This window comes from Erpetoichthys calabaricus, chromosome 3 (assembly GCF_900747795.2).
Source record: "Erpetoichthys calabaricus chromosome 3, fErpCal1.3, whole genome shotgun sequence".
NCBI classification, from domain to species: domain Eukaryota; kingdom Metazoa; phylum Chordata; class Cladistia; order Polypteriformes; family Polypteridae; genus Erpetoichthys; species Erpetoichthys calabaricus.
This window is the reverse complement of record NC_041396.2, coordinates 40,774,447-40,802,192: the sequence shown is the minus strand read 5'-3', so window position 1 is coordinate 40,802,192 and position 27,746 is coordinate 40,774,447. Positions and strand designations below refer to the sequence as shown.

Here is a 27,746-nt window from a genome sequence, read left to right as displayed (position 1 = left end):
ACAAAAGGTGACACTTTCTTATACTGAACTTCCTTTAACTTTGTGCTTGTTCTGGAGTTGATGCAAGCATTATACAGACACAAATTTTTTATTGGTATCCAATTTAGACCAAACGCTTAATCCTAACTTCCACTACATATCTTGCCCCATTTGCATCCTTACCAATCTTCTATGCTGATGCATTTTCCGAAGTGTATAATGCAACAGCTACCCTCAGGCAAATAAGCTATGATACCCACATTAAAAGTGACAGCATGATCCTATCTATTCCATACTGGAGCCCTTTGTTAGCCTTGTGTAAGTCCGATAATACCTATTTATCTCACTGACTCCCTCTGTCTATCATTTACTGTTGCTCTCATAAAAAATTACTTTCAGAGCACCTACAATAATTATACACTCTTCTGTCTCCTGGTAGCTGCTGTTTGCCCACTGTGATATACAGAATCCTCTCTATTATAGTCTTGGCAGACTCTCCTCAAAACTGGTTCCATTTATGGTTTCCTCCATTTGATTATCTACAGTATTCTAATAATTAATGAATGTACATTATCTTCAGAAAGTATTAAGACCCCTTTACTTGTTGTACATTTTGTTACACTGCAGCCTAAAATATTTAAAATTAGTTTTTTTCCCTTGCACTACACAAGCCCCGGAATGAAAACAGGACTTTAGGAATTTTTGCAAATTTAACAATAAAAAATTGAAATATCACATTGATCAAGTTTTCAGACCCTTTATCATGAAACTTGAAATAAGGCACAGGTTCATCCCATTCTATTGCTCATCACCGAGATGTTTCTACACTTTGTTTGAAGTCCACCTGTGGTCAATTCGATATCTGACATGTTTAGGAAAGACATACACCTGTCTTTAGAAGGTCCCACAGCTAAGAATTTGTGACAGAGCAAAAATCAAGCCAAGAGATTGAATGAATTGCCTGCAGGACATAAATACAGTATTATTTTGAGGAACAGACCTGAAGCACTATAAAAAATGTCTCCAGCATTGAAGATTCCCAAGAGCAGAGTGGCCTCCATAATTATTAACAGGAAGATGTTTGGAACAATCATTACTCTTCCTAGAGCTGGCGGCCTGGCTAAACTGAGCAGTCAGGGACAAGGGTCTTGGTAAGAGGGGTAACTGTGGACCTGATGGTTACTCTGGCTTAGCTCCAGAGAGCCTGTGTGGTGATGGGAGAAATTTCCAGAAGCACAACCACAACACTGCACCGATCTGTGCTTTATTATAGAGTGGTTAGACAATACATGAAAGCCACTTGGAGTCTGCAAACTCGCACGTCAGATTGTGAGAAACAAGATTATCTGGTCTAATGAAACCAAGAATGAACTATTTGGCCTCTCTGAAAACCAGGTACCACTCATCAACTGTGCAATACCATTGGTGGTGGCAGTGTCATACTGTGGGGTTGAGGGAAAACTGAACAAAGCAAAGTACAGAGATATCCTTAATGTAACCTGCTCCAGAGTGCTCTGGACCTCCAACTAGGCTGACGGTTCACCTACAAACAGGATATTGACCCTAAGCACAAGACAGTAGTGGCTAAGGGACAACTTTGTGAATGTTCTTGAGTGGCCCAGCCAGAGCCCAGACTTGGACCCAATTGAACATCTCTGGACAGATCTAAAAAATAAGAACCTGACAGAACATGTGAGGATCTGCAAAGACGAAAGGCTGAAAATTCCCAAATCCAAGTGTATGAAGCTTATCGCATCATATCCAAGGAGAATTCAGGCAGTAATTATTGTCAAATTGGTTTCAACAAAGTATAAAAGGCCTGAATACTTATATTACCGTGATATTTGTTTTTTTATTTTTAATAAACTTCCTAAAATTTCTAAAATACTTTTGGTTTGTCGTTCTGCAGTAATGAGTGTTGCTGGAATAGAGCAAAAAAAAAATGTAAATGATTTTAGTATAAGGCTCCACTGAATCTTGAAGTTTCTGAGTCAACTTTTTAGATAGCCCTCTATATAATATTTCTCAAATATTGCACATTATTTAAAGGTCTCTCTATTAATCATTTCTGTAAGATATTAGGCAAAGGGCAAAAGATTTTTTGCAGCAATGCACTAGTGAATTAATTCATAGATTTATTAGTTTATTAAGAGCTACACTGCACGTAAGAGTAGAAAGATAAAATGGAATTCTTAGGTATTCCTCTTTGTTCCTCTTTACTGAGGGCTCCTTTGCACATAGGGCTGTTTTTCTTTCCCATATAGCCAAATGTTTTAAGTGAAACCATAAATACATATGCTTGGTATTAAATTATGGCTTACCAAGATGTGTTCTTATGAAACATCTTGCTTGGTTCTCATTCAAAGCTGTTTGAGAATCACTGAGGACTGAGACAGATTGAAGTCAGCATAAATGATACTGTATGTTTCATTTAACGTCTGTATTGTTTTGTCAAAAATTTCATTTACAGATGATTTAATGTGCTGGAGGAAAGAAAATGTCTAGCAGTGTAATACATGTTTATCTTATTGGAGTCTAATTGTTAGGCCATTCAGCTTTATCAATTCACAGGTTCAAATCCTACCTCTTTAATGGGATAGTGTCTACTGAAAACTTAATATGTTTACAAAATTCATATATTTACATGTTGTTTATATGTTGTTCAGTTCATACGTTAATAGGCTGTTGCATCACTAGGGGAATGCACAAGTGATGGGATTGGGGTCACATACCTGTGGAATACCATTTGTGCCAAAATTGTGCAAAAGTACAGCAATATACAGTATATAAATGATACATTGTGAAAAAAAATGCAGAATTAAATAAAAGTCATCTAATTATTATGAAAAATCATATAATTATTATGAAATGCAATGTCATCATTTAATTAATACTACAGGTTTTATTTTAGAACTGACTTATTTTTAAAGACTGTTTTTATTTCACAAAGCAGCTTTTCCAAAGGGTGGCTTTTTAAATGCCTGAGCTATTTATTTCAAAATACGTCTTTTGATGATGGATTTGTCACTTGTTAATCAAGACTAATGAGATGAACCCTTTTGTTTATTACGTTGCTGTTGATTACTTTTGCCTGATTGTAAGTGGTAGGCTACCACTACTTTTGTTCACATTCAAACTTGCTAAACATCAAGGCAATAAGATTTCCAATGGGGTGGAATTGATGAGGTGAGGTTCGGAGGGTGTTGGTCATAAAGTCTTATTTATTATGTGCATGTTCCTTTTTTCAAGCCTACAGATGCTGGGCTCAAGTCCAAATGTCTGTTAATGGAATTTTCATTGGATAGGCATTATCAGCCAGTTCTCTGGTACTTTTTTAATCTGTACTTTTGCATGTGATTATTTATTCATTCATTTTTCACCACTTATCCGGGACAATGTTGCAGCGACAAACAGTCTTAGCAGTTAGGCCCATACATCATTTTCTCCAACCACACTTGCCAACTCATGCTATGAGATTTTAAGGCATTCCCAGGCCATTTGCAAGATATAATCCTCCCAGAAAGCCTGGAGTTTCCTCCCAACTGGCTATGCCCAAAAACACATCCACAGGGAGGCTTCAGGGACACATCTGTATCATATGTCCAAACCACCTCAAATGGCACCTCTCAATTTGGAAGGTCAGCGACTCTACTGCTAGCATCTCCTGGATGTCTACGCTTTTCACCCTATCTCTAAGGGAGCCACCCTGCAGAGAAAGCTCATTTTGGCTGCTTATACCCACAATCCCGTCCTTTTGGTCGTTATCCAAAGCTCATGACCATAGGTGAGGGCAGGAACACAGATTGACTGACAAATTGTTTTTCTATGGTCTCTCTGAACTACTCCTACACCAGGGTTTTTTCTTCCATGGCCCCCAAGACCACAATCCTCTTGGCCTGTCAATATGCCTTTGCTGCTTCGGCGGTCTCTGTGTTAACTATACACAGAAGGCCTCCTTCTATAGCTTGATGCCATCCCTCACCTCTAGTGTCTACTATTTGGTCCTTAAGTTGCCACCTCGAGAGGCACCTATGACTCTTACAAGCTGCTTCCATAATGGAGGCTTTGAAAAAGGTTCATTCGAACTCTATGTCCCCAACCTCCCTGAGATTCGGGAAATGCTCTTTTGGAGGTGGAAGTTGAAAGTCTTCTAGACGGGGGCCTCCCCCAGATGTCTCCAGTCCAACATCACTACTATCTTAGGCTTTCCAGGTCTGTCCAGATGGTGATCAGTTGACTGCTCTGCCCATTCTTCACCTGAATGGCCAGAACAAACAATGATGATATGATGGTAAAAACGATGATAGATCTTTGGCCTAAGGTTCTCGGGTACTAAGCACACTTATGAGAGACAAACTTGATGTTTGTTATGGACAAACCATGCCTAGCACAGAAGTCCAACAACAAAACCCAACTGGAGTTTAGATTAAGATGGAGATTCCTCCCAATCACGCCTCTCTCTATCATTACCCATTACCCAGAGAAGGGCAGTGCCTCACTGCAAGATGCACTCGTGCGTGCATGCCACACTTCCCAGGCATGGATACAGGCAGAGGCCTCAGTAAACCCATACCGGGTAGGGTGGTCTTTTTATATTTGTGACTCTGCATAATTAGGGGCTGTGAGCCAATTTTTGTCTGACTCCTCACCTGGGACCAGTTTGCCATGGGAAGCCCTACCAGGAGCTTCTCTTCTGGACAACATAACTTCCAGGGTCATTAGGGCTTAGAAACCTCTCCACCACAATAAGGTGGTGATTCCTGAAATGGTGCATGTGATTATTTATTTCATAATTGTCATCTTATTTATTTCATTTTGGCACAAATGGCATTCCACACATGTCACCCATTATATGTTGTGTTAAATGCAGCAAGCTTTTGTTTTAAGCTGTCTGTTGAGTAACCGGCATGTATCTGGCCTGCTGCCAGCTTCTTCTATGCTGTTGCTTCCTCGATAACCATCTTGCACCTACTCTTATCAACGCTAGCAATCACCATTCTACTGAATGAACTATGACGTCATTCCCAGGTATTCCCAGAATTTCAACAGATTTTGATGTTAATCAATATTTTAACTCTTCACATACAACATCTCTAAAGATATACACATATTAACTCTATATTAGCCTGCTATGAGTGATAGTGACCTGCAATGGACTGGTGCCCTGTGCAAGGTTGGTTTCCGGGGAATAGAACTGGATACGTTGGTTGTAAAATGGTAAAATGGATGGAAGAATGAGTATTTTACACTTTTGAGTATACTTACATAAATACATAAATTATTCCTTCAATGCACAATGAAATGTAGGATATTAGAAACATATTTAATTGCTATATCTGTGTTACCCATATTCCTTATTCAAATGGAAGGTGTTACTGAATGGCGAAAAAGAAAGAATTTTCATGAAGGTTGTAAGAGGAAAGCTTCAGAGATGTATTACTAACATCAAAGGAATACCTTAGGGTTAGAGTCAATCAAAAGGAGTACAGATGAAAGTTCTAGCCCATCATTTTATAAGTGTAAAGCTCAAAATATGACAGTAACGTCCTAGCTATGACAAAGCAATGAAACAGTAGAAGCAGCATCTTTTTCAAAAAGCTCAAAGAAGAAGAACAATTTCATCACATCGTACAACTCAAACACCCCGAAATGGTGCTGCAGTACAGGCACAGCTAGCTGCTCAGCACATGTATCTTTTGAAAAGGCAGAAACAATGCAACTGTCACAAAAGTTGTTCAAATTAAATTTACCTTTTATTGTATTTTGTTTTAGTCTGTCATTTTTGACAGCTATTTTATTAGTTCAGCAGTAATGAGCTTAGGTCAAACAAAAACTAGACTGCCTATTCTACCACAAATTATATGTGGTAAATGTAGTAAGAAAATGTTTTGGTAACATTAATTCATTAATGATATCTCACTAAAAATACTGTGTCAAATACATTTTACTGTAAAGGTAGCTTAAGCATCTGTAAACTGCTCTTTTTCTTGCAGTCTTTCACCAGCAAGATTTGAAGCTGCAGCCTTACTAGTTTAGACGTGTGTGACGAGGTGGCGCAGTGGTAGTGCTGCTGCTTTGCAGTAAGGAGACTATGGAAGATTGTGGGTTCGCTTCCTGGTTCCTCCCTGTGTGGATAGCGCTTTGAGTACTGAGAAAAGCGCTATATAAATGTAATGAATTATTATTTTATTATTAGTATCATAAATTGAGGAATTAAATGTGAGAATTTCACTGGACTCTGTACATATGACAGTAATGACCCTATGAAACATATAAATCTAGCAGTTAGCATCCTAAAACAGTAAAAGAGGAAAAGTTGCTTAACATAGAAGTTAAAAGGTGTGGTTCATACTTATGTGAAACAGTGTGTGTGAGGGTGAGTGGGCCCTATAACGGAATGGTTTCCCATTTACAGCTAGTTCCTCCTTGTGACCAGTGCTGCTGGAATAGGCCTCAGGTTATCATGGCACTAAACTGGATAATCAGTTGAAAGAATTAATGAACAGGTGGACTGATATTATAAATACAAAAGTGATCATTTTAATAAGGTCTATCATGTTTTGTATCCCTCCTTCAATTATATGAAGTAATGGAAGTCAAAATGATGGGTGTGACAATTTATCAATATTTTCTTGCAGCACCTTTAATGATAAGCATTTCACCAATGCTAAACAGATCAGTTAAGAAAACTGTTGAGAGTCACAGAGGTGGGCTTCAGACCCATGAATTTGCATTTTTGCATGTAAAATATTAATCACTACACCATTCTACTGGATGACACGCTTCCAAGATGCATGGACAGGTTCCCTTCTATAATCTGCATCTAGCGGACAGAATACAAAGTAATTGTCTTGGCCAGCATCGTCTGCACAATATATTTTTGACTACAGTCTTTCATAACCATCTTTCTTTGCCTCTCCCATCAACTTATAAGGCAGGGGAAATCTTTCAGAGATACTTCATACCTTTAATACCTCCACAGGCACTTGCATTGGAGGCTGAAAGTGTAAAGGAGTGTTGATTGCGGGGGTCTGTGGAATGGGCATTCGTTGCTGCATGTAGTGCATGGCTGCTTGCTGCTGCTGTTCCCTCTCACGTTGCTCCTCCTGCTGCAGCTGGTCACGCATGAGTTGCAGACGTAGGCCGATGCGAGACGCCATGCTTGGAGTGATGACTTCTTGTCCTTATGGCACAAAATCTCTGTTAAGAGTGGAAGAGAAAAGCGTTACATGAGACATTAAACATAGCCATGCTGGAAAACAGAAAGTGATCGAGTGGCTCAGGCATAAAGCATATACTTTTAAGCATCTCCAAACTGAAACCTCATCAACAGCCATAACCTCCATTTGTTGTTCTAATCTGACAGAAAAGCTACACTGTAGAATGGAGCTCACTGTGCTGCACACATGACCAATGCCTCTTAGGAACTTTAGAAAAGACAGATTCACATTACTGATTGGCTGCACAGATGCATAATTTGCAAAAAAAAAACAAAACTATACATATATTTATACACACACAAAGGTCCACTCTTATTGTACAGAAAGCTAGTATCCTCCTTTGTGTACTAAAATAAAAAAGCACCATTTTAAATGGTGTTAGTCTAACCATATTACATCACTAGAAGTGCTTTGTATGGTGGTGCAAGACGAGCATTGACCTTAACATTTTATTTACATATATATGTGTATACATATCTTCCCATCCTCGTATGTTATATATTGCCTTGGGTTCCTGTTAGTCTAATCATTTTCCTCTGATGAGGATTCCTGGTAGGAATCGAAAGCTTAGGAATATAAAACTATTTTAAGATGTGTGATTCATTTACTTCCTTTTTTGGATTTCCAGTTACAAATATGCAATCTATATCACAGAATTTCGCCTCCATATAAATATACTCATATATATATACACAGTATAAACACACAAACCCACATACACCCACACATTCATAGACAGATGGATGACACAAATTAACACAGCTCGCCATTGTCAGCTTAAATACTGCTCTCCCTATCACACCCAAGTACTGAGATGGCAGCATCCCACATTGATGCCCATAAAGAGAGACTTAGAAAGAGACCAGATGTGAGCCTGCAAGATAATAGGCGCTTTAGAGTCTATTACTGGACATTACCAGCACATTCTGACCGCAGGGGTACTCTGTATTGTGAAGCTCCTCCAGATACAAATTTGAATAAAAGAAAGGCTGCTTAGTGGTTGCGAACACACATAACTGAGAGAGACTTGATATTTCCCTCACCCTACCATCCTTATTGTGAGTTATGTTTCCACAGGTGCCAAAATCTGTTTTTCTGCAGAATTTACAGCTCCAGAGTCCTGGCTTTGTGCAGAATTTTCACATTTTGTCTGTGTGTGCACTACCAATCTCGCACTGATTCCCATCTTGCGCCCAGTGCTGCCTGCACAGGCTCCGGCTTCATTCAATTCTGAATTGATTAGGCATGTCTTCAGGGAATCCTGATTTGGTTAGATGGATTAGGAAGTGAATGGAGTATGTGTAATTGCTGAGTGCAAAGTGTCATGTTATGTGACATCAAGTATAAAGTGATGACACATAATGAGCCAGATAATTACAAGTCTAGAGAAATGCAGAAACTGGCACAGTAAATTCACATTGTGAAATTTAAATCAATTTGTTAACTCTAGGTTAGCCCTTGTATTCTGCTGCAAAACATAAAATGCACTGATATGGAACCTACATTAGATGCCAAGTCAAGTTACGTACTTACAAAAGTTGGTACATATAATATTAGTCTGTCTATTGTGCAGGGGAAGGCAATAATGGGGATAGACTGGTGTTTTGTCCTTAATTTTGAAAGGATAAGAAAAGTCTAGTGTGATTTGGACAGGATCATTTCTGCTTTATCATTGTACTAGTGATCTTGCCTATGTTTACTTCATGTATTATAGCTATTATGGCCTAGCAGCTGTAGTGTTAAGCTCCATTCATACTGGCATACAACTGAAATTGTAATCCTGCACAGCATGAAGGTCAATACTCAGGTTGGAAGAGGAAAAACCTGACCCTGCAGTTATCCTAATTTGTTATGTGGATTGACCTGATAAAGTGAAGCTATGTGCAAATTATTAAAGTTTTACACGTTTTATGTTTCCAATAGATTTGAGTTATATTCTTTAAGAATATTCATTGTGACTCAGCAGTTGACACATAGACTACACTAATCCAAATTTCCATATAACATAGGAGAGTAACTTCTTCTTTTTGATTTAAAGTGTCACAGTGATGCTGTGGTCATTTCAGAATCCTAGGTTTGATCCTGGCCCAAATACAGAATTGTGTGGAGATTATATGTTCTTATTATGTAGCGTGGACACTCAGTTATTCCTCCCAATTCCAAAAGACATGTGTGTTAAATTGACTGTGCATGACTCTATGCCCCTCCAAAGTTATTTCATGCCTTTGTCTGTTCCAGTGATTAGCATCCATTAACAGAATGATCAATAAAATATGTAGAGATTATGACTATAGCATCAAAAATAGAATACCATAAATTAATCAAAACCAAAAAAATTATTTCTAAACTATAAAAACAGAAAACTGTGCATATTCTATTTTTAACAAATTTTCCTGAGATAAAAATAACTATTTGCTAAAACTCTATTGAGTTTCATAAGGTTTTGGGTTTGAATCCCAACCCAAATACTGTGCACTTCTTCCCTTCTGAGATGTTTACTGATTACTCCCATTTTCTTCTCAGATCTCAAAAGACATGAACTTTCAGTTGACTGGCCTACATTGGCCTGAGGTGAGTGTATCCATTGGTTCCAAGTACAGGTCTGGCTCCTACATTGAAAGTGATGTTTCCTGTTCATGTAGAACTTGTACATTTGAGTTTACATTCTCCAGAAAAGGTGTTTTTATTAAATAGAGACTAGTCACCTTTTTTTTTTTTAATTGCAATAATTTCCTCACAACATGCTGGCAAGGAATGAAGTCTGTTAACTCTGAATGGTCAGAGCTCTATTGAATTGGCCAACTGTGGTAGTCAAATTCATTAGTTTAATAACTCAGTTCTGGCAAGCAAAGGGAAATGAGGGTGTTCTCAACAATACATCAAAATGAATGTGAATTTCCCATTGGGATTAATAAAGTATCTATCTATCTATCTATCTATCTATCTATCTATCTATCTATCTATCTATCTATCTATCTATCTATCTATCTATCTATCTATCTATCTATCTATCTAAAATGGAGAAGGACTATGCTTTAAAAATGAATAAGGCTAGAGAATTAGCTCTTAGAAAATTAGACATGACAGCTATATATATAGCCTGAACACAGCAGCCACATTAGTTGCAGGCTAACAGATATTAAACAAATGAAAAAATAAGGACCTAGAAGGACGAAATGTCTCTTTTAAAGCAGTAATATGGTATATAGTGCAGAATCTAGGCAAGTTTTACTTTAAAATAATGTCATAATCACTAAGAAAAGTTTAACTAAATAGCATTAACTCATGCATATACAGTAAATACCACCTTGCATGCATGCAGTGGCCCCAACTACCTTTTTAAATTACACAAACAATAAAGGAGCATATACTTTTACACACATGTCTTGTGCATGTTGGCTTACGTTTTTATGTAGGATCTATTTTGTGCTGTCTGACATTAAAGATTTTATTTTATTTTAGAACTTGGTGAAGGCAAGAGGATTGTTTTTTACATCCTGGTATGTATAATTACAGATTCCAAACAGAGAGACTTTCATATGAATATACTGTATATACAGGTGTTTTGATACCACCTAATGCCCAAACATCACTCCACCATTTAAAGGTTATGTATGAAAATAAACTAGAGTATTGCTGTTCATGGACTATTCAAAATAAATGTGAGCATAAATGTATCAAAAATGACCTTGGAATCATCAGGATTTATCAAACAAGATTTTATCATTTCATTCAGGATATTCTACATTCCTGCAGTCTCGCATCATTGTGCCCAGGATGTGTCATGGTTTTAAGTTAAGCCGTGACCTGCCTCTTTCGACATTTCCAGTGAGTTAAATGTTACGCTGATCATTCATATGCATTTATTAATTTTTTTCTTAAAGCTACAGCATACTGTGCCAGGAATGGCAGAAAAACAGGAACTAACAACAAATGGTTTGTCATATTGCTCCCCACAGTCATTGGCAAACCGATAATGGGCCACCTTAGAGTCACCTATCAACTTAACCTTCATGAACACCCACACAGAGAGGTCCACCGCAAAAATAGGGAGAACATGCAGACTCCGCACACAGATTGTATGGGCTGAGATGTGCATGTAGGACAGCAACCACTGTACCCTTGAGTATGTAACCAAAAAAGGGTCTCCACTGAGCATATTTCAGCTCAATTTAATGAAGGAAATTTTTAGCAGAAAATGATATAATCGTTTGAGGGTCTGTTTAGATATCTAATATCATTTTTCTTCATTAAAGTCCTATTTATAACATCCTAAATGAACTTGCTTTTCATCAGTATGCTTAATGCATACTGTCAATGTCTATGCAAAAATATTTATTTCTGTATAAAGTAAGGAGCTTTTGACAACTATTCACATGTTTGGCTGGTATTAATAGTAAGTGAAACCTTTTAAGCTGCACTTACAGTTGAAAAATATGAATACTTATTAACACCCACCCAACTATCCATTTCACTAAAATACTACTTCTCAGGTCCACACCACAAAAAGCTGTGGTTGAGAGGCTTGAGGATTTAGGGATATCTTGACAGCCTTGGAACATGGATTTGACAGCTGACATTTGTCTAAATTTACACCAAACTAGGATTTTTCAAATTGATTTTAATTCACCATATTATGAAAGAGGGAGTGGCCAAATAAATCACTTTTTTATCAAATAGGTCTCTGGACCAATTTTTATTAGACCTCAACTGGACAACTATAACCATCACATTATGTGGCTAAATAGCAAACATGTTGCCATTTGGTTTGTGTTTGCATCCAGGACAAACCAGACCTTCTGGGACCACTTCGTTAGTTAGTTATATTTTCAATATCATAACTTTAAAAGGTTCAAAAGCCTTAGCATTTATGTGTAACTTTATTTACTTTGTATGAACAAATATACATTTGATTGTACAACAAATATCTGAAAATAATCTTAAGGTAACTGGCTCACATGAATTGACAATTTCAAATCAAAATCAATATGTCACATACTTTCAACAAATAAATATATATGCATGTGTATACGTATTAGGTTTCCCAGACCCATTTACATTAATTGATTTTATTTGTTTTATCCATCCATCCATTATCCAACCCACTATATCCTAACACAGGGTTACGGGGGTCTGCTGGAGCCAATCCCAGCCAACACAGGGTGCAAGGCAGGAAACAAACCCCGGGCAGGGCACCAGCCCACCACAGGGCACACACACACACACTAGGGAAAATTTAGGATCGCCAATGCACCTAACCTGCATGTCTTTGGACTGTGGGAGGAAACCAGAGCACCCGGAGGAAACCCACACAGACACAATGAGAACATGCAAACTCCATGTAGGGAAGACCCGGGAAGCGAACCCCAGGTCTCCTTACTGTGAGGCAGCAGTGCTACCACTGCGCCTTATTTTACTCTTTTATTATTACTTTTATTTCATGACCATATACAGAAAGCCTTCAGACTTCTCAAAATCACTGATTTACATCTCTTGAGAAATTCTAGGTTACTCATCAGTGTTCATGAAGTATATCTAGTCAGGTGGCAAACATGTGGCAAAACCCACCTCATTACTACTAAACTGCACTCAAGATTACTATCTGACTTCCAGCTTTACCCTCCTGAGACTGGCTTCAATAAAAATGTGTGTGTTTAATGCAAAGTAATTACAAGAAATCAGTCCATCAGGCGTAAACGTGAATTTCCCATTGGGATTAATAAAGTATCTATCTATCTATCTATTTATCTATCTATCTATCTAAACGTTGACAAAAACAAGATTGAGATATACAGTATAGTATTTATGTTTATATAAACAGCAGGAGACAGAGATACAGAGTTTGATTGACATCCACTTAGTGTAAAGCATGTGAGCCAAACAAAATAAGGCCAACTGAGTGGACACTACTTAAGGCAATCAGCCAGCTACATGGTACACATCATACCACACATATTCAGCTGATCAACAGCTCTTTGGTCATGTCAAGGATGTGTAGTCACAGATCTTGCTGACATATACCATTCAAATTTCAACAATGTAGAAATCTAAGGGGACTTAACAACAATGTTTGCACTACGCATACTGATCAGCAGAAGGGAAAAAATCTCATTTAACATTTTCAAAGGTCATTGGAACAGTGAGCTAGGGCCCATTTAGCATTTAGTGGAAGTTAGAAACCAGCCCTAAAATGTGCACCAGTCATACACATATCTGTATAAGAACAATCTAGAAGTGACAATTGACAACACACTACATGGCTATAAGTTTATGGACACCTGACCATCACACCTATATCAACTTGTTCGACATCCTATTCCAAAACCATGTGCATTAATATGGAGTTGTACCTTCCCATTACCCCACCACATTTCTTCCGGCTATATTGGCCACCATTCTTGGGAAGGCTTTCCATAAGATTTTGGATTGTGTATAGGAATTTGTACCCATTTAACCAAAAGAGCACTTACAAGATCAGGTACTGCTGTTGGATGAGAAGATCTGGTTCACAGTCAGTGTTCCAATTCATCCCAAAGACATTTCGTCCATGTCTTTATGGACCTGGCTTTGTGTACGGGGGCACAGTCATGCTTGAAAAAAAAATGCCCTTCCTCAAGCTGTTCCCACATAGGTGAAAGTGTGCAATTGTTTAAAATATCTTTGTATGCTGTGGCATTAACAGCAACCTTCATTGGAACCAGTGGGCCAAGCCCAAACCCTGGAAAACACCATTAGACCATTATCCCTCCTCCACCAAACGGTACAGTAGGCCCTATAGTCCAGAAGGAAGCATTCTCTTGACATCTGCCAAACTCAGATTAGCCCAGCAGACTGCCAGATAGTGAAGCGTGATTCTAATGTTTCTACAGCTCCAGAGTCCAATGGCAGTGTGTTTTACATCACTCCTTTACACCACTGATTACTGGCATTGCACATATGATGTAAGGTTGCATGGTCATGGAAACCCATTTCATGAAGTTTCTGATGCACAGTTCTTGTGCCGATGTTGCCTCCATAGGTAGTATAGAACTTAGTCATGAGTGATGCGACAGAGAATAGGAACATTTTATACGCTATATGTTCAGAAATCGACAGTCCTGCCCTGTGAGTTTGTCTGGTCTAGCACTTTGTGCCTGGGCTGTTTTTACTCCTAGATGCTACTACTTTACAAAACTAAGACTTAACAGTTAACCGGGACAGATCTAGCAGAGCAGAAATTTAATGTACTGACTTGTGGCAAAGGTGGCATCCTGTGATGGTGACATGTTTAAAGTCACTGAGCTCTTCAGTGTGGTCCATTCTACTGCCAGTGTTTGTCAAAGGGGATTACATTGTTATGTGCTTGATTCTACACACCTGCTAACAATTGATGCAGCTAAAACACCTGAACTCATTAACTTGAAGGGGTGTCCACACTTTTGGCCACACAGCATACTATACAAGTCTCCGAGATGTGGAACAAAAACTGGAGCATCTGTAGAAGGCAGAATAAGTAAAAATTGCACAAAAAAGGAAATGGGCAACTATTTTGAACCCATGGAATCAGATTTCTGTAGCAAAAACACTAACCACTGTGTCACCAAACTACCCAGAAAGCAAACGCTGAAATTAAAAATTAGGCTATAAGGATAAGAAATCATATTTATTTTCCTGATGGATATGATAGTGGTAAGAGTTTGCTACCGTATAAAAATTAAAATAAGAAAAAAATGCATTTTTCTAATTGAATCTGTTAATTTGTCATTTTCCTGGCCCTAATATTACAGCAGTATCAATATGTGAAGCAGAAGAAAAAGTAGTGTGAAGAAAATTCCAGTACTAAGTCTGAAATTAACATTTGTTAAAGTTAAGATCCACAAATTGTCTTTTGTCATTCCCCGGTATGTAATACATTCCAGTAACGGTGAAACGAGCACCTTTTTATGTTTGCCCAGATTCAATAAGTATAAGGGCGTTGCTATATAAGTGTAGTCTGAATGGTTAATTATTTGATTCAGAACAATTTCAGTCTTGTGTGAAATTGCTGTCCTTAAAAGTTTTTTAATACCACAAAGCAGGAGATATAGTGGTTTATCATTTGTTGACCACAGAGCTACATTTACAATTTTCTGGGTGCCATCTTCTAAGGTTGCTGGTTCACTGGTGTAAAACCAAAGTTGTTGTTTACAAAGTTTAAAAGAAAAAAAAAAAAACACTTTCCTTGCTGTTACATGGAATGCAGCATGCAAAAACACTGGCCTGCCATAGCAGTCATTCCAAGTACTGGCACTGGGCCGCGGATTTCTAGAAATAACTGAGGTCTGTAACGTAATAAGTTATTTTGAGCTTGTAACAAATATTCCAGGCAGACCCTCTGGTGACAGGCTTAGCCAATAAATGCATTGCTGCCCCTGATCCTGTGCAGGCTATGTGTGCCAAGGCATTACTGTTCCTAGTAGAGAAGGTTCTCTGCTATAGTATAACTAAAAGGGCAGAGGTAAATCATCCTGTAGGGATGGCCCACTATTGTACTGCTACTTCAGCTCTGCTCCATAGACTAGCTGTATGTCCCTGAGCAAGCAACTTAACCTGCCAGTATGCCAACATATACTTATAAATCACTCTGAATAAAATACCTACAAAATACAGCAAAAGTAATGTTAATAGAAAGAGAAATTGTTATGCGATGAGGGTTTTAGTCTTCATGACAAACATACACCTCTAAAGAACTTCAGTTGAACAATTAGTGATATTTATGGATCAGCCGTTATTTTACTGAGTGCTTTGTAAGTGCTTTAATTGTATGACATAGTTTATACTGATAAAACATTATTTAAAGACTGTAAGCACAGACAGGGTAAGAGACCTATTCAGAGTCATATATGAAGGTAGCAGTGGTTTTCAATCTTTTGTCTTGTAATTGCAATTTTAGAAAGTGGGTAAGGAGTTGTAAAAAAGAAATTGATTCATGAAAGCAAAAGAATACTGGAAGTAACATGACAAGGACCGTTCCAACTTCCAGTGAAGCATTACACGTTTTGGCCCTGATGAAACACTCAAGAGTTCTGAGCATATCTTCTGTTCTAGTTTATCCAAAAGCTAAAGAGACTGCTTTAGTGTTTCAGCACACTTTTGAATCGCCATTGGCTCACAATTTTATCATATTGGCCATTTTTATATGAAGGAAATCAACTGTTAAAATGGATTAGCATTTCTTCTCATGCAATGCTATCTGTTAAAATTATTAAAGTTTATTTTTTCTAACACTTTCATTTATATGTTATGAGAAGATCCAACAGGAGCTCAATAAATATTCCTCTGCACAACTATTTTATAACAGGTGTATAACACTCTTGCAGCAGGTTGGTGTTCTGTTGGATTCAAATCCATGACACTGCACTGACCATCCTATCTAAGAAAAAAATCACTTCTTCTTCTTTCGGCTGCAGCCGTTCGGGGTTGCCACAGTGGATCATCCGAAATTGTTGTCCGCATATTGATTTGGCAAAATTTTACACCGGATGCCCTTCCTGACGTAACCCTCCCCATTTATCCGGCATGAAGAAACACACTGGTTTGTGCATCCCCTGTGGCTGTGTTCTAAGAAAAAAATCATTAAAGTCACTAAAGTTTGATAATCTAAAGAAATGTCCCTGTAATCCAGAAATAGAGTCACACTACTCAGTATGACCCGTGATACTCCATAACCATGTTATGCTATTGTTTTTGTTAAGAGTCTTGTTTCCCACAATTCATATTAAGTACAGTGGACAATATTTAAAAATACAATATATATTTTATTAATATACAATATATATTTTATTAGAGAGAGAGGATGTTAGAAATAAGACATAAATTTAATCCAATGGTCACCAGTTCACTGTTCTTCCCCAAGTCTCTCTCTTCCATTTCTATCATCATTTATATATCCCATTTAACAATTCCTTTAACTGAACTGTCAGGCCCTTATACCGCATGATGAGATGTCTTTAGAACCTTTGAGGCTAAATGGCTACATTAGAAAACTCCAAAAATACCTGTTGAGGGCACAACTTCAAAATAAATAACACCCTGCAATGATGGTAATCTCCTGCAGCATAAGGAGTATAATTAGGATGTGCACTATGGTTCTCACCTCTAAGAATAACAAAGGGTATAACTTCCTTGGTGTGACTTGAATAATGAATGAATCATTCCATTATGTAATCAATGTAATTAGCATGTACATCGTTGGACAATCAAGGTAAATTAGTGTGGATGTGAGTATTTAGAATGCCAACAAATCTATTTTGTAGACTTCCTCTTAGCTCACCCTTCAAAATAAGACTCTAAGAATTAAAGTTCTGATGCAAAGAGGTTACTATACCACTCTTGTCCTTTCCTATTCACCTAGCCAGCCATTATTTCTATACAAGGCCATGGAGCCTATGGTTTTTGATTTCTCCAATGCCTTCCAGTATTATCCAGCTATTCCTTTTAATGGGTAAGCTCTAGGATATATAGGTGCCTATGGTGTCACAGATAATAGGCTACCTTTTGGGCAGACAACAGTTTGTAAGGCTCAAAGACTGTGTTTCTAATATGGATGTGAGCAACACTGGAACACCACAAGAACAGTCTGGTCTTTTTTTTTTCTTCAGTCTGAACACCTCAGACTATAAATATAATAACACCACATCATGTCACTTGCAGAAGTTCTCTGATGATTCTGCACTAATGGGGTGTATTGATAAGTGGGATGAGACAGAGTATAGTAGTCAGGTGGAGAAATAATCGTCTTCAACTAAACATCAGCAAAACCAAGGAACTGGTTATTGACTTTCACCCCACCAAACAGCCTTTATATCCAGTTAGTATTCAGGGAGTGGATGAACAGAGGATCCGCTACTACAAGTACTTGAGGGTCAAAATCAAAAAGGGCAGAGCAGGCTGTTTTTTCTTAGGAAACTATAATCCTTTAATGTGGGTAGTGACATCCTTCACATCTTCTATTACTGTGATGGCCAGTGTGATTTTCTGCATCACTTCAAGAGAGGCCCAATGCAACAGGCTGACTAAAAAGGAAGACTTAGTTATGGGAGACACTCTGGACCCCCTGGATTTAGTAGCAAAGGTGAGAAATAAAACCAAAGTGAGTGCCACTATGAACACTGCTACATATCCCCCTCTGACACACTAACACTGAGGACTTTCAGCCAATGGATCATTCAGTAGAAGTGTGTCAAGAAACACAATGGGACTCCTTTATACCAACAGATTTACACCTGCCAAGTCAGAAGTTTTCTTTCTTTTTAAATATAATATTTTTAATCATTCTGGTGTGTGTTCAGACAGTAAGTTGTAAGCATATATATTTTTTTCCATCGATTTATATTTTTATTTATGTAAAGAACTTTTGTAAAAACCCATTTTTCCCCTGGGGACAAATATCTATCTATCTATCTATCTATCTATCTATCTATCTATCTATCTATCTATCTATCTATCTATCTATCTATCTATCTATCTATCTATCTATCTATCTATCTATCTATCTATCTATCTATCTATCTATCTATCTATTCAAAAACTGTAAAATAACACTAAGCAAAATTCTGAAAGCCAACCCACTACTATATTCAACTACACTAGTAGGTACCGTGTTTTATAATATGTGAAACAATATGTTTAAATATTTCAGCCCTAGATAATGGATGGGTAACATCCTTCTGGGCCCTGTGTTCTTGTGAAAGGTTTTAAAATAAGAGTCATTATCTACTTTACTTAGTCTTTTCATAAATTTAAACACTTTCATGACTTCTGTTAATCTCAGTCATCTTAAATATGCTTCCTCATAGCTCATACCCTGTAGTCCTTCTTGTAATATGAAAACAAAAACTACACAAAGTACTCCAGGTGTGTCCTGAAAAGTGTACCAGACGACTTACCATTGTCTTTCATAAATTGTACTCCATACAGTACTTTGTATTTCAGCATCCTATTAGCGTTAATGGGCACCGCACAGTGGCTGTATGGGACAGCAATAAATTTACTAGGCCTTCCAAATCTTTCTCACAAGGTATACCTTCCAACTCTACAGCCTTCATTTAATGTGGCAGTTTATGTAATATTTTATTACCCCAGCTAAAAATGTATATTTATTTAGACTAAACATACCTGTATAGGCTCAAATCAGAATTCTGTCCAAATTCAAATGTAGAAAAAATTGCTGACTCCAGATACCCACTAACCTACGACCTAACTTAGTATTATCTGAAAACTGAACTAAACTGGTTGTGTTTTGTCAGTGTTTAAGATACAAAATGGTGCAGAGCAACTACGAACTTACATATCAACTAGTTTAAAAAAACGGCCTCATACCATGACCTAGTGCTTTTTGCATTTAACACAGTTCTGCAAGCATCCACACAGCATGTTCTGAATTTCTGCCACATGTGCTTCACACAATCAAAGCTCTTCTTTAAAAAATAATTATATTGTCAGGAGATGATCTAAGGGGAGAAACAAAACCTACAAGTCCTCAAACACATTGCAGAAATTCAGTTGTGGAATCTCTGACTGCTAAACCTATCTTGTTTCCTGTTGTATTATATAGCATCACTCACACTGAGCACCATCCTAATGTGTTTTATGATTAGCAGTATGGTACCTGTTTCAGAGTTACATTGTTTTGCATTGCCCTTGTGCTGCCTTACAGAATCTCACATTATTATCTTTACTGCTGCTTTGGGGAATCAAAAAATAATGTTCCTAAATCTGTTTAATCTAATTCAGGGTCCAGGGGGCCAAAACTGTCAGTCTAGGGGCACAGTTCTGCCAGCAATCCCACTAACCCACAGTCACATGGGCTTCCAAACTAGCATGCATATCTCTGTGATGTGGGAAGTACTTGGAGGAAAACCCACACAGACATCCGAAGAGCTGTGCAAACTACACCCAGACAGTAACTGGGCTTGGGATTTGAAACCAGGGTGCTGTAGGCAGTCACTGTACCACCATGACCACCTCTTAGGAGAATCAAGTAATCAACATTTCACTTTAAATGTCACTCCAAAGCATTGCACCAATAGTAATCTGTTACTCTTATCTGAGATGAGCATACCTAAGTAGTTCAGCTTTTGTGCTGCTTTACAAAATCAGGTAGTATTTGCATGACTTGTGTTTTCCTCTGTTTCATACAATAAATAAACAGCATCACACTTAACATGAGCTTAAAGGAAGCTCCTTTACAATCAGCACTGTGTTAGTCGTTGCAGAGTTGTATGGTGTTGCACAATGTATCTTTATTGTTGTGTTAGGGAAACAATCAATTAATATATTATATACCACGTTTCACAGCCTCTATGTAGTCATTTTTTATTCAGCATTCTGCATCCATCAGATAAATCTACTTTCGTTATATTAGTGATGTTTAAGTCTATAAATATTTTATTTATGTTTTCACATTGAACAGAGTTTCAAAGCATTACACATTTAGCACTTTGCCACCCATTGTGGACATTTATATTCTTGCATGTAGATCTTCAGTGTTTCTTATGGGGTAAATCAATATTTTATCTAATGCCTCTTATACTGAATGCAATTCTAAACTATTTTTTGATTAACACTATACTAACTTCCTAATTGTATACAGACTATCTGTTTTTGGAAATAAAGCCTTTCACAATGTACACCAGTCCAAAGTATTTGATATTTACCATTATGCTACCAGCTGCAGAGAGAACAGTACATGTTTGAGTGACGTAACCTTAGTGCTGTTTTAAGGAATTAATTTATCAATCAATTATTACAAAGTACTATTCACATTACACACAACCACAAAGTATTGTACAATTAACAATGTGACAAACTCTAATCAGCAGAACATGAGCAAATTTGGAGATACCAGTTAGGTGATGATTGAATCGACAGTTTTCTCTAGTGTTTTAATTTATAGCTGCACTACTTTCTTATCAATGTATGTTACACATAAATCATAAAATCACTTACCAGATCAGAAATCCCCTGCAGGCAAAACAGCTCTGAAATATAAAGGTAACAAATGTATCTGCACCATAAGAAATCATAGGATACACCAAGCTGAACATACTGAAATGTAACATTCTGCAATAGAAGTTGAGATCAAGATAAGCTCCTCACATCTGATGACTACTGCAGATGATCATCCACTTTACTTATTCAGTGAAAGGAAAACACTTGGCATCCATCCTCCCAGATGGTACACACTACTGCTATGCAAATGACCAGAGCACAGTAAAGCAGCAGCCTTGCATTGTTACAAACTGTGCAGTCCATGCTTCAAGGGTGCACATCGTCATCCTCCCTCTTCTCTGACTCAGCCTGTCATTCCCAAACGTTCCCACACAATCTATTTCGAGTTTACCGTTTCTCTATAACTTTTGACAAAGGATTTATCTGTTTAAAATGGACGATGGCAAAACTGTTTAAGTCATATCCGCTACGAAAGAAAACTGTAATGACGTGGACTGCCTAAAAAACATGAAGGCTGCAGTTAACAATGCTGCTCTGTGACAACTTGTTTTGAACACTAGGGCGGTAAGAAGTAAATTGTGGCTTGCAGGACAAGCTCGCCCTTAGTTGAAGATTGATGTAGGATTAGCTGAATCACTCCACATTGCACTGCAGTTTCAAGAGAAGAAAAAATAATTATGAGGCTAACTTCAGAGAATTGGAAATAGACAGTGCCTTTGTGCAGGCCACTTGCCCAGTTGCTGTCTTTGCCTTATTCACCATATAAGGAGAAACGAAACATCAAATCAGAGTAGCACGAACATAAAGCGAACAATTACCCCATCTACGCTCTAACCTTCAATCGTCTATAATTATATCTGAATGATACTGATGCTCTGAGATGCCAGGGCCTGTCCTGGAAGCAATGGTCATACCCAAATGAAGTACTACAGATGACCCTTCAACCATCCACATGCCCCCAGAAATAGGCCAGTCTCTAATTAAGAGTATATGTGGCCCCTCAATTTCTGTGTGTTTCCTGACAAGAACATGATTCATTAGCTCTGCTAACATGTTTTCTATGCCTTTACCACACTGTATTATGGAAAAGGTGCTAGTGGCTAAATTTTCTTCCCTATGATTATGGTGGAGTGTCTACTGGTTCCTTATACCCTTCCTGAACAAAAGGTGTTCTAGTGAGAAATCTGATACATGATGGCCCCATAACACAGAATTAGGCTATTTTACAAAAGTAGCTCATATGGTTCATGTTCTACTCCATTCAAACATATGTACAGTATGTTAGCCTTTCTTGGGCAGACGTTTCCTATTGTCTACAAGAGGAGCTCAGACAGGCCACTTTATAAATTCCCAAGTAACAAATTCACTAAGGTGGGTCACTTTCACATCTACTAGTCAACAATATAAGTATGTAACAGAAAGTATGTACTGTATGAATTCTCTTGTTTAGTAATAGAATGAGCTCTGGTGAGTCATTTTTTGGCACTTACGAATTTACTGCATAGAAACAAGGCTGGTAGTCCATGTCCTGGTCTCTCATAACTCTCTAGTACAAAAGGCAGTGTGGTCTATCAGTTTTTTCCCGCCAACCTTGTCACATACAGAAAACACTCTTCTGTAGGATTTCCTGATCTTGTACCTACCATCCGTAACAGAATGTGCTCTAGTGAGTCACTTTAGGATCACTGCTGAGTTTTTGCACAAAAGTAGCTTGGGTGGATCACTTTCTTTGTACTCTGGAACATTCTTGTATGGAAAGGGCTTGTATAGATGATCAGCGCTAAGCACAGAAATTAATCTGGTGGGGCATTTTTTATTCCTCACTACCACCCAATACTTAACAGAGTGGGCCACTTTTTATCCTCCCAAACTTCAAGTCAAGGAGGTCTACTTTCTGATTACTCATGCATAGACACTTTCAGGTTCCTCCAATTTTTCTTTAGAAGAAAAAACAAAGAACAGGTTATAATTTTTCAGTCTAATTTGGAAGACGCACCAGTTGATTATTTTCTGGTCATTAAAGTCATCAAAACAAACCATAGGGGCATCATGTTTTGATCTCTCTTGACTTTCTCACATGGAAGCCCGCTTTTTGCTGCAACACATTTTACACATAGAGAAGGTAACATTTGCCTCCATCCTTTACTGTCATGCACAGCAAATAGGGCATGAGTGGTCCACTGTTTAAACCTCACACACTTTCAGAATAGAAACAATTAAGTTGGCCCACTTTTTCCATCAGCTATACCCTGGTTAACTGATAAAAGACAACTTCATGATGCCACACCCATTTCCTGTACCATGAGCATGTAATGTAAACTGATGATGCATGTTCTGAACCCTTGTGGGTTCCCAATCTCAATATGTTTGTCTTCATGGTTTATTGTAAATATAAATAAAAACTATAATAACTGTGTGTTAATTATATAAAGGAAAACTCCAATTTAAAGATGCACTTTAAGTTGCCATGTTTATTAATTATTTACCCATTAAAGGGTCTCCATTGTAAATCTGGTGTCCTGTTTTGTGATCTGCTATGTCCTGCCTTAACATACTCTGCAGCCCATTTGCAAATCCCTCACATTTTTCGAAAACATCCCACAAACAGGCAGTGTGGTGTAGGGATAAGATGTTGGATTTTTTATCCCAGTGCTGCAGGTTTAATTCTGACTCCTAGTTCACTATATGACCCTTAGCAATTCACTTAATCTGTAACTGTAAAGCAAGATTGTTGGTTTATACTTTCATACCCATACCAAGTAAAGGGCAATGACTGACTGATTAACTTTTCATATGTTAGTATTCCATTTCTCAAGACAAAATCTTAGCATTATCGTTTTTTTTATATATATTATACAGTATATTATATTTCCACTAATTTTCATTTTTAGATTCTTTTTCTGCCACTTGGAGACTTGTGAACAGTAAGAGGCAATTGGCTTAGGAGTCTCCCCCGCATACATGTCAGCAGCCATTGAACGCAGACACTTGCCCACTCTGCAAATTAACATATAGTAGCACATTGTGAAGGTTGACTATGATGCGAGAACAAGTCAAAAGAAAGAACGAAAGCCAAAGCAGGTCATTTGTGCAGCCAAGGGGCGTCAGAGGGAGGCAGGGCTTTGCATTCACTGAGACAATAGCGCTTTAACAAGCAGCACAACGCTGCATTATTTTAGCCACCACTTTGTTTTCATTTTCTCCAATTGTCCCTTCTCAGCATCATCTGAGGAACTTGCGACTGTAACCCCTTCCCAGCCTTCCATCACTGAAACCTGTCTAAATCTCAGGTTTGCATGAAGATGGACAGTAGTAATAGAAGCTATTAGGTTTTTACACAAGGAATCACAGATAAACCTCAAGAAAAAGCATTAAATCAGCAGATGCTCAATGAAGCAGCTCCACTTTACACACATTATTCAAATTGACCAGCAAACATGCCGACATGGGCTTTTAGTAACTGCAGCCTCAGCACTGAACACCAATATTGCATCCTCTTTTCACCTCTAGCAATACATGAAGGTTCCTAATAAGGGACACTGGACTAATTTACTGGGAATCCAAGCCACCAGTGGTGCCATCAGTGTCAGTCTCAATGAAAATATAATTATCATTAGTAGTGTACTAATTACAGAGGTCATTTTCTATTCTTTATTTAATATGGAGACAGTCAGACCAAAGTATAACTAACCTGAATGCATAGCTAAAACAGAGTTATGGAACTTCCATGTATATAATGAACTGTCAAACAGCCCACATAAGACGTAGGAAGAAGAGCCCATCACTGTTTATTTAGTTCCAGGATTTATGTCATTCCCAAGTTTTTGTTTTCCATTTTCTTTTAGCCAGAATATCTGGACCCCTCATTTTCAAATGTTCTGGCTTTTTATCTACGAATCATATAATAGTGTAAAATGCTAAACCTCACTTAATCCAAATCAAGATATCTGGAGTCTATCCCAGAGGTATAAGGCTCAAGGTGGGATCCAAGAGGATTGTAATTCACAGGGCACTCTCAGCTGGGTCAAATTGTCAATTACATACATAAGAACATCTCTGGGACGTGAGTGGAAAATTGGAGTATCCAGAGTAAAAATCGACACAAGTACTGGGAAAACATGCCATCACCAAACAGACAGTTACATGGTGCTAGCTTTAAACCAAAGATGCTGAATGTGTGCGGCAGCGGTGCTAACCATTGTGCCACCATGCTGCCCTTTAATAAAGTCAGATGCAAACGTTAAAAATAAAAACTGCTTTTTTAATTGCTCCTATCATTTTTAACCCAGTTCATTTGCCAAAAAATAACCTTTAACTTTTAACCTTTTAACCATCTATTTCATTTTGACACCCACTCAAGCATAAGAAGAATACAAAAAGAACTCATATGGTATTGTTATGCTGGCTCAGCTTTAGCAAACACCCAGTTGCATTATAATGGCATACAATATGTCTAACTGCTGTTTTCCTCTGCATTTGCTGTGCTTTCAACCTTATGTCACAGTCCTGAGTGCGCACTGTGAACAATCACACGTTTTGCATGTGGGTGTCAATAACATTGACTGATAAAAGGCCCAGGCACATATGCAAGATCTGTTACTACCTTAGATAAGTTCCTATCACAGAAGAATTGCTTCCTTTTAACCAGAGTGGGTCAGACAGGCTGTCTCATATGGCAAAGCCATTTCCAAAGGGCTTTAAAAATGCAGCACAGGATAATCTTTCCACAGACACTTGCACAGAGAGCCAAGGCAAGAAAGAGTTTAGGGAGTCACTGAACACTGATTACATAGAGCTACATAGTTAGGAAGGGATATTCTTTTCCATCTGTATACTTATTATCTAGTTTTTGGTTCCTTTGCTGTGGCTGGAGGGGTACCTAATGATCAAGAGGGACAGAGTCAAAGGTGGGATCTCTGAAAGAGTTCTCACTATGTTTAATAAAGTCTTTTATTTACAGAGCTTCTAACAGAATGAAATTAACTCACATATTTTATAGGGTCTTATACTCATTTAAAGCTATTATGAATACTAGCACTGCATCTTCTCTATTTTGTTCTGGTGTGCAGTGGCAAATACTTATTATTATTATTATTATTATTATTATAACAATAGGAGGTTCTGCTTAAGCTTTATAATGCACTGGTGAGGCCTCATCTTGTGTGCAGTTTTGGTCTCCAGGTTACAAAAAGAACATAGCAGTGCTAGAGAAGAGCGACTAGGCTGATTCCAGGGCTACAGGGGATGAATTATGAAGAAATATTAAAAAAGCTGAGCCTTTTCAGTTTACGATAAAGAAGATTAAGAGAAGACATGATGCAAGTCTTTAAAATTATGAAGGGAATTAGTACAGTGAATCGAGACTGTTATTTTAAAATGAGTTCAACAAGAACACAGGGACACAGTTGAAAACTTGTTAAGGGCACATTTTGCAAAAACACTAGGAAGTTTATCTTCACACAGTGAACCAAAGACACTTGGAATAAGCTACTAAGTGGTGTGGTAGACAGCAGGATGCTAGGGAGTTTCAAAACTAGACCTGATGTTATTTTAGAAGAATTAAATGGATAGGAATGGCAAGCTTTGTTGAGCTGAATGGCCTGTTCTCGTCTACATTGTTCTAATGTTCTTCTAATGTTCTAACAATAATAATAATAAAATAATAATAATAATGATAATCAACTACACTTACATAGCACTGTTCTAACTTACATGAAAGCCTTCTACATTGACATTGGGGAACCAATTCCACCACCACCATTATGTAACATCCACCTGGATGATGTTGTGGCAGCCATTTATGCACCAGTATGCTCATCACACATTAGCTATTCGGTGGTGAAGGGATGAGACAAATAGTAGGCAATGATTAGGGGGCTAGAATGACCAGGCCCTGATTGGGACATTGGGAAACACCCTACTGTTTTAAAAATTTGCCCAGGGTTCTTTTATAACCATAAAGAGTCACCCAAAGGATGGATATATTTATAGACTATAACACAGCAAAAAAAACCTCATAAAAATCTTCACTGGGAAACCACCGCCATTTACTCTTCACTCACACCCATACAGTATCTACATATGAAACATTCTATTTGGTAAAGTATACTATAATCTGCTTTTATTACCTTGAAAATGTGTAAAATGCAACAGTACTAATATCATAACTCTTCTAACCCAAAAATCTCACAGGGAAGCACCTTTACACTTGGCATCACACCAATTGCTGAAAGTGGAAATACTGCTACTTTCTGCTCTATAGTTCTTCAAAAATTAAACTGCATTTATGTTCATATTTCTATAGTTAGGATAGTGCTGTGGCAATCTGAGTGGCTTGCTTAGAGTCACTCAAAATCAGTCTTAACCTTAAATCTTAAAAACTACTTTAGTTTTCACATCATATGTGAAGTGTTAAATACAGTCTATTCAAGTCTGTTTATTGAACAATATCTGAGTACACTTACAAAGGTAACATATTGGGCCAAAAGTGGGACTTCGCCCTGGGGACAAATAAAGTTTTATCTACTGCCAGGTGGACTGATAATACAAAAGAAACTAAAATGCAATCTTCATTTT

The 27,746-nt window shown here is 37.7% G+C and overlaps 1 protein-coding gene across 5 annotated transcripts in view; it reads right to left on the bottom strand.

The window, feature by feature from the left end:
- Positions 1-27,746, bottom strand: part of tfeb (transcription factor EB) — an 89,578-nt gene that overhangs the window by 19,031 nt on the left and 42,801 nt on the right. For 4 of the 5 annotated variants that reach the window (XM_028796676.2, XM_028796672.2, XM_028796675.2 and 1 more), the window contains exon 2: positions 6,945-7,179. In XM_028796676.2, coding sequence (XP_028652509.1) covers positions 6,945-7,139 — 195 coding nt within the window. In that variant the 5' untranslated portion in view covers positions 7,140-7,179. Of the gene's footprint in view, positions 1-6,944; positions 7,180-21,167; positions 21,268-27,746 lie in introns of those variants that run through there. The other variant, XM_051925153.1, reaches the window with a different exon arrangement.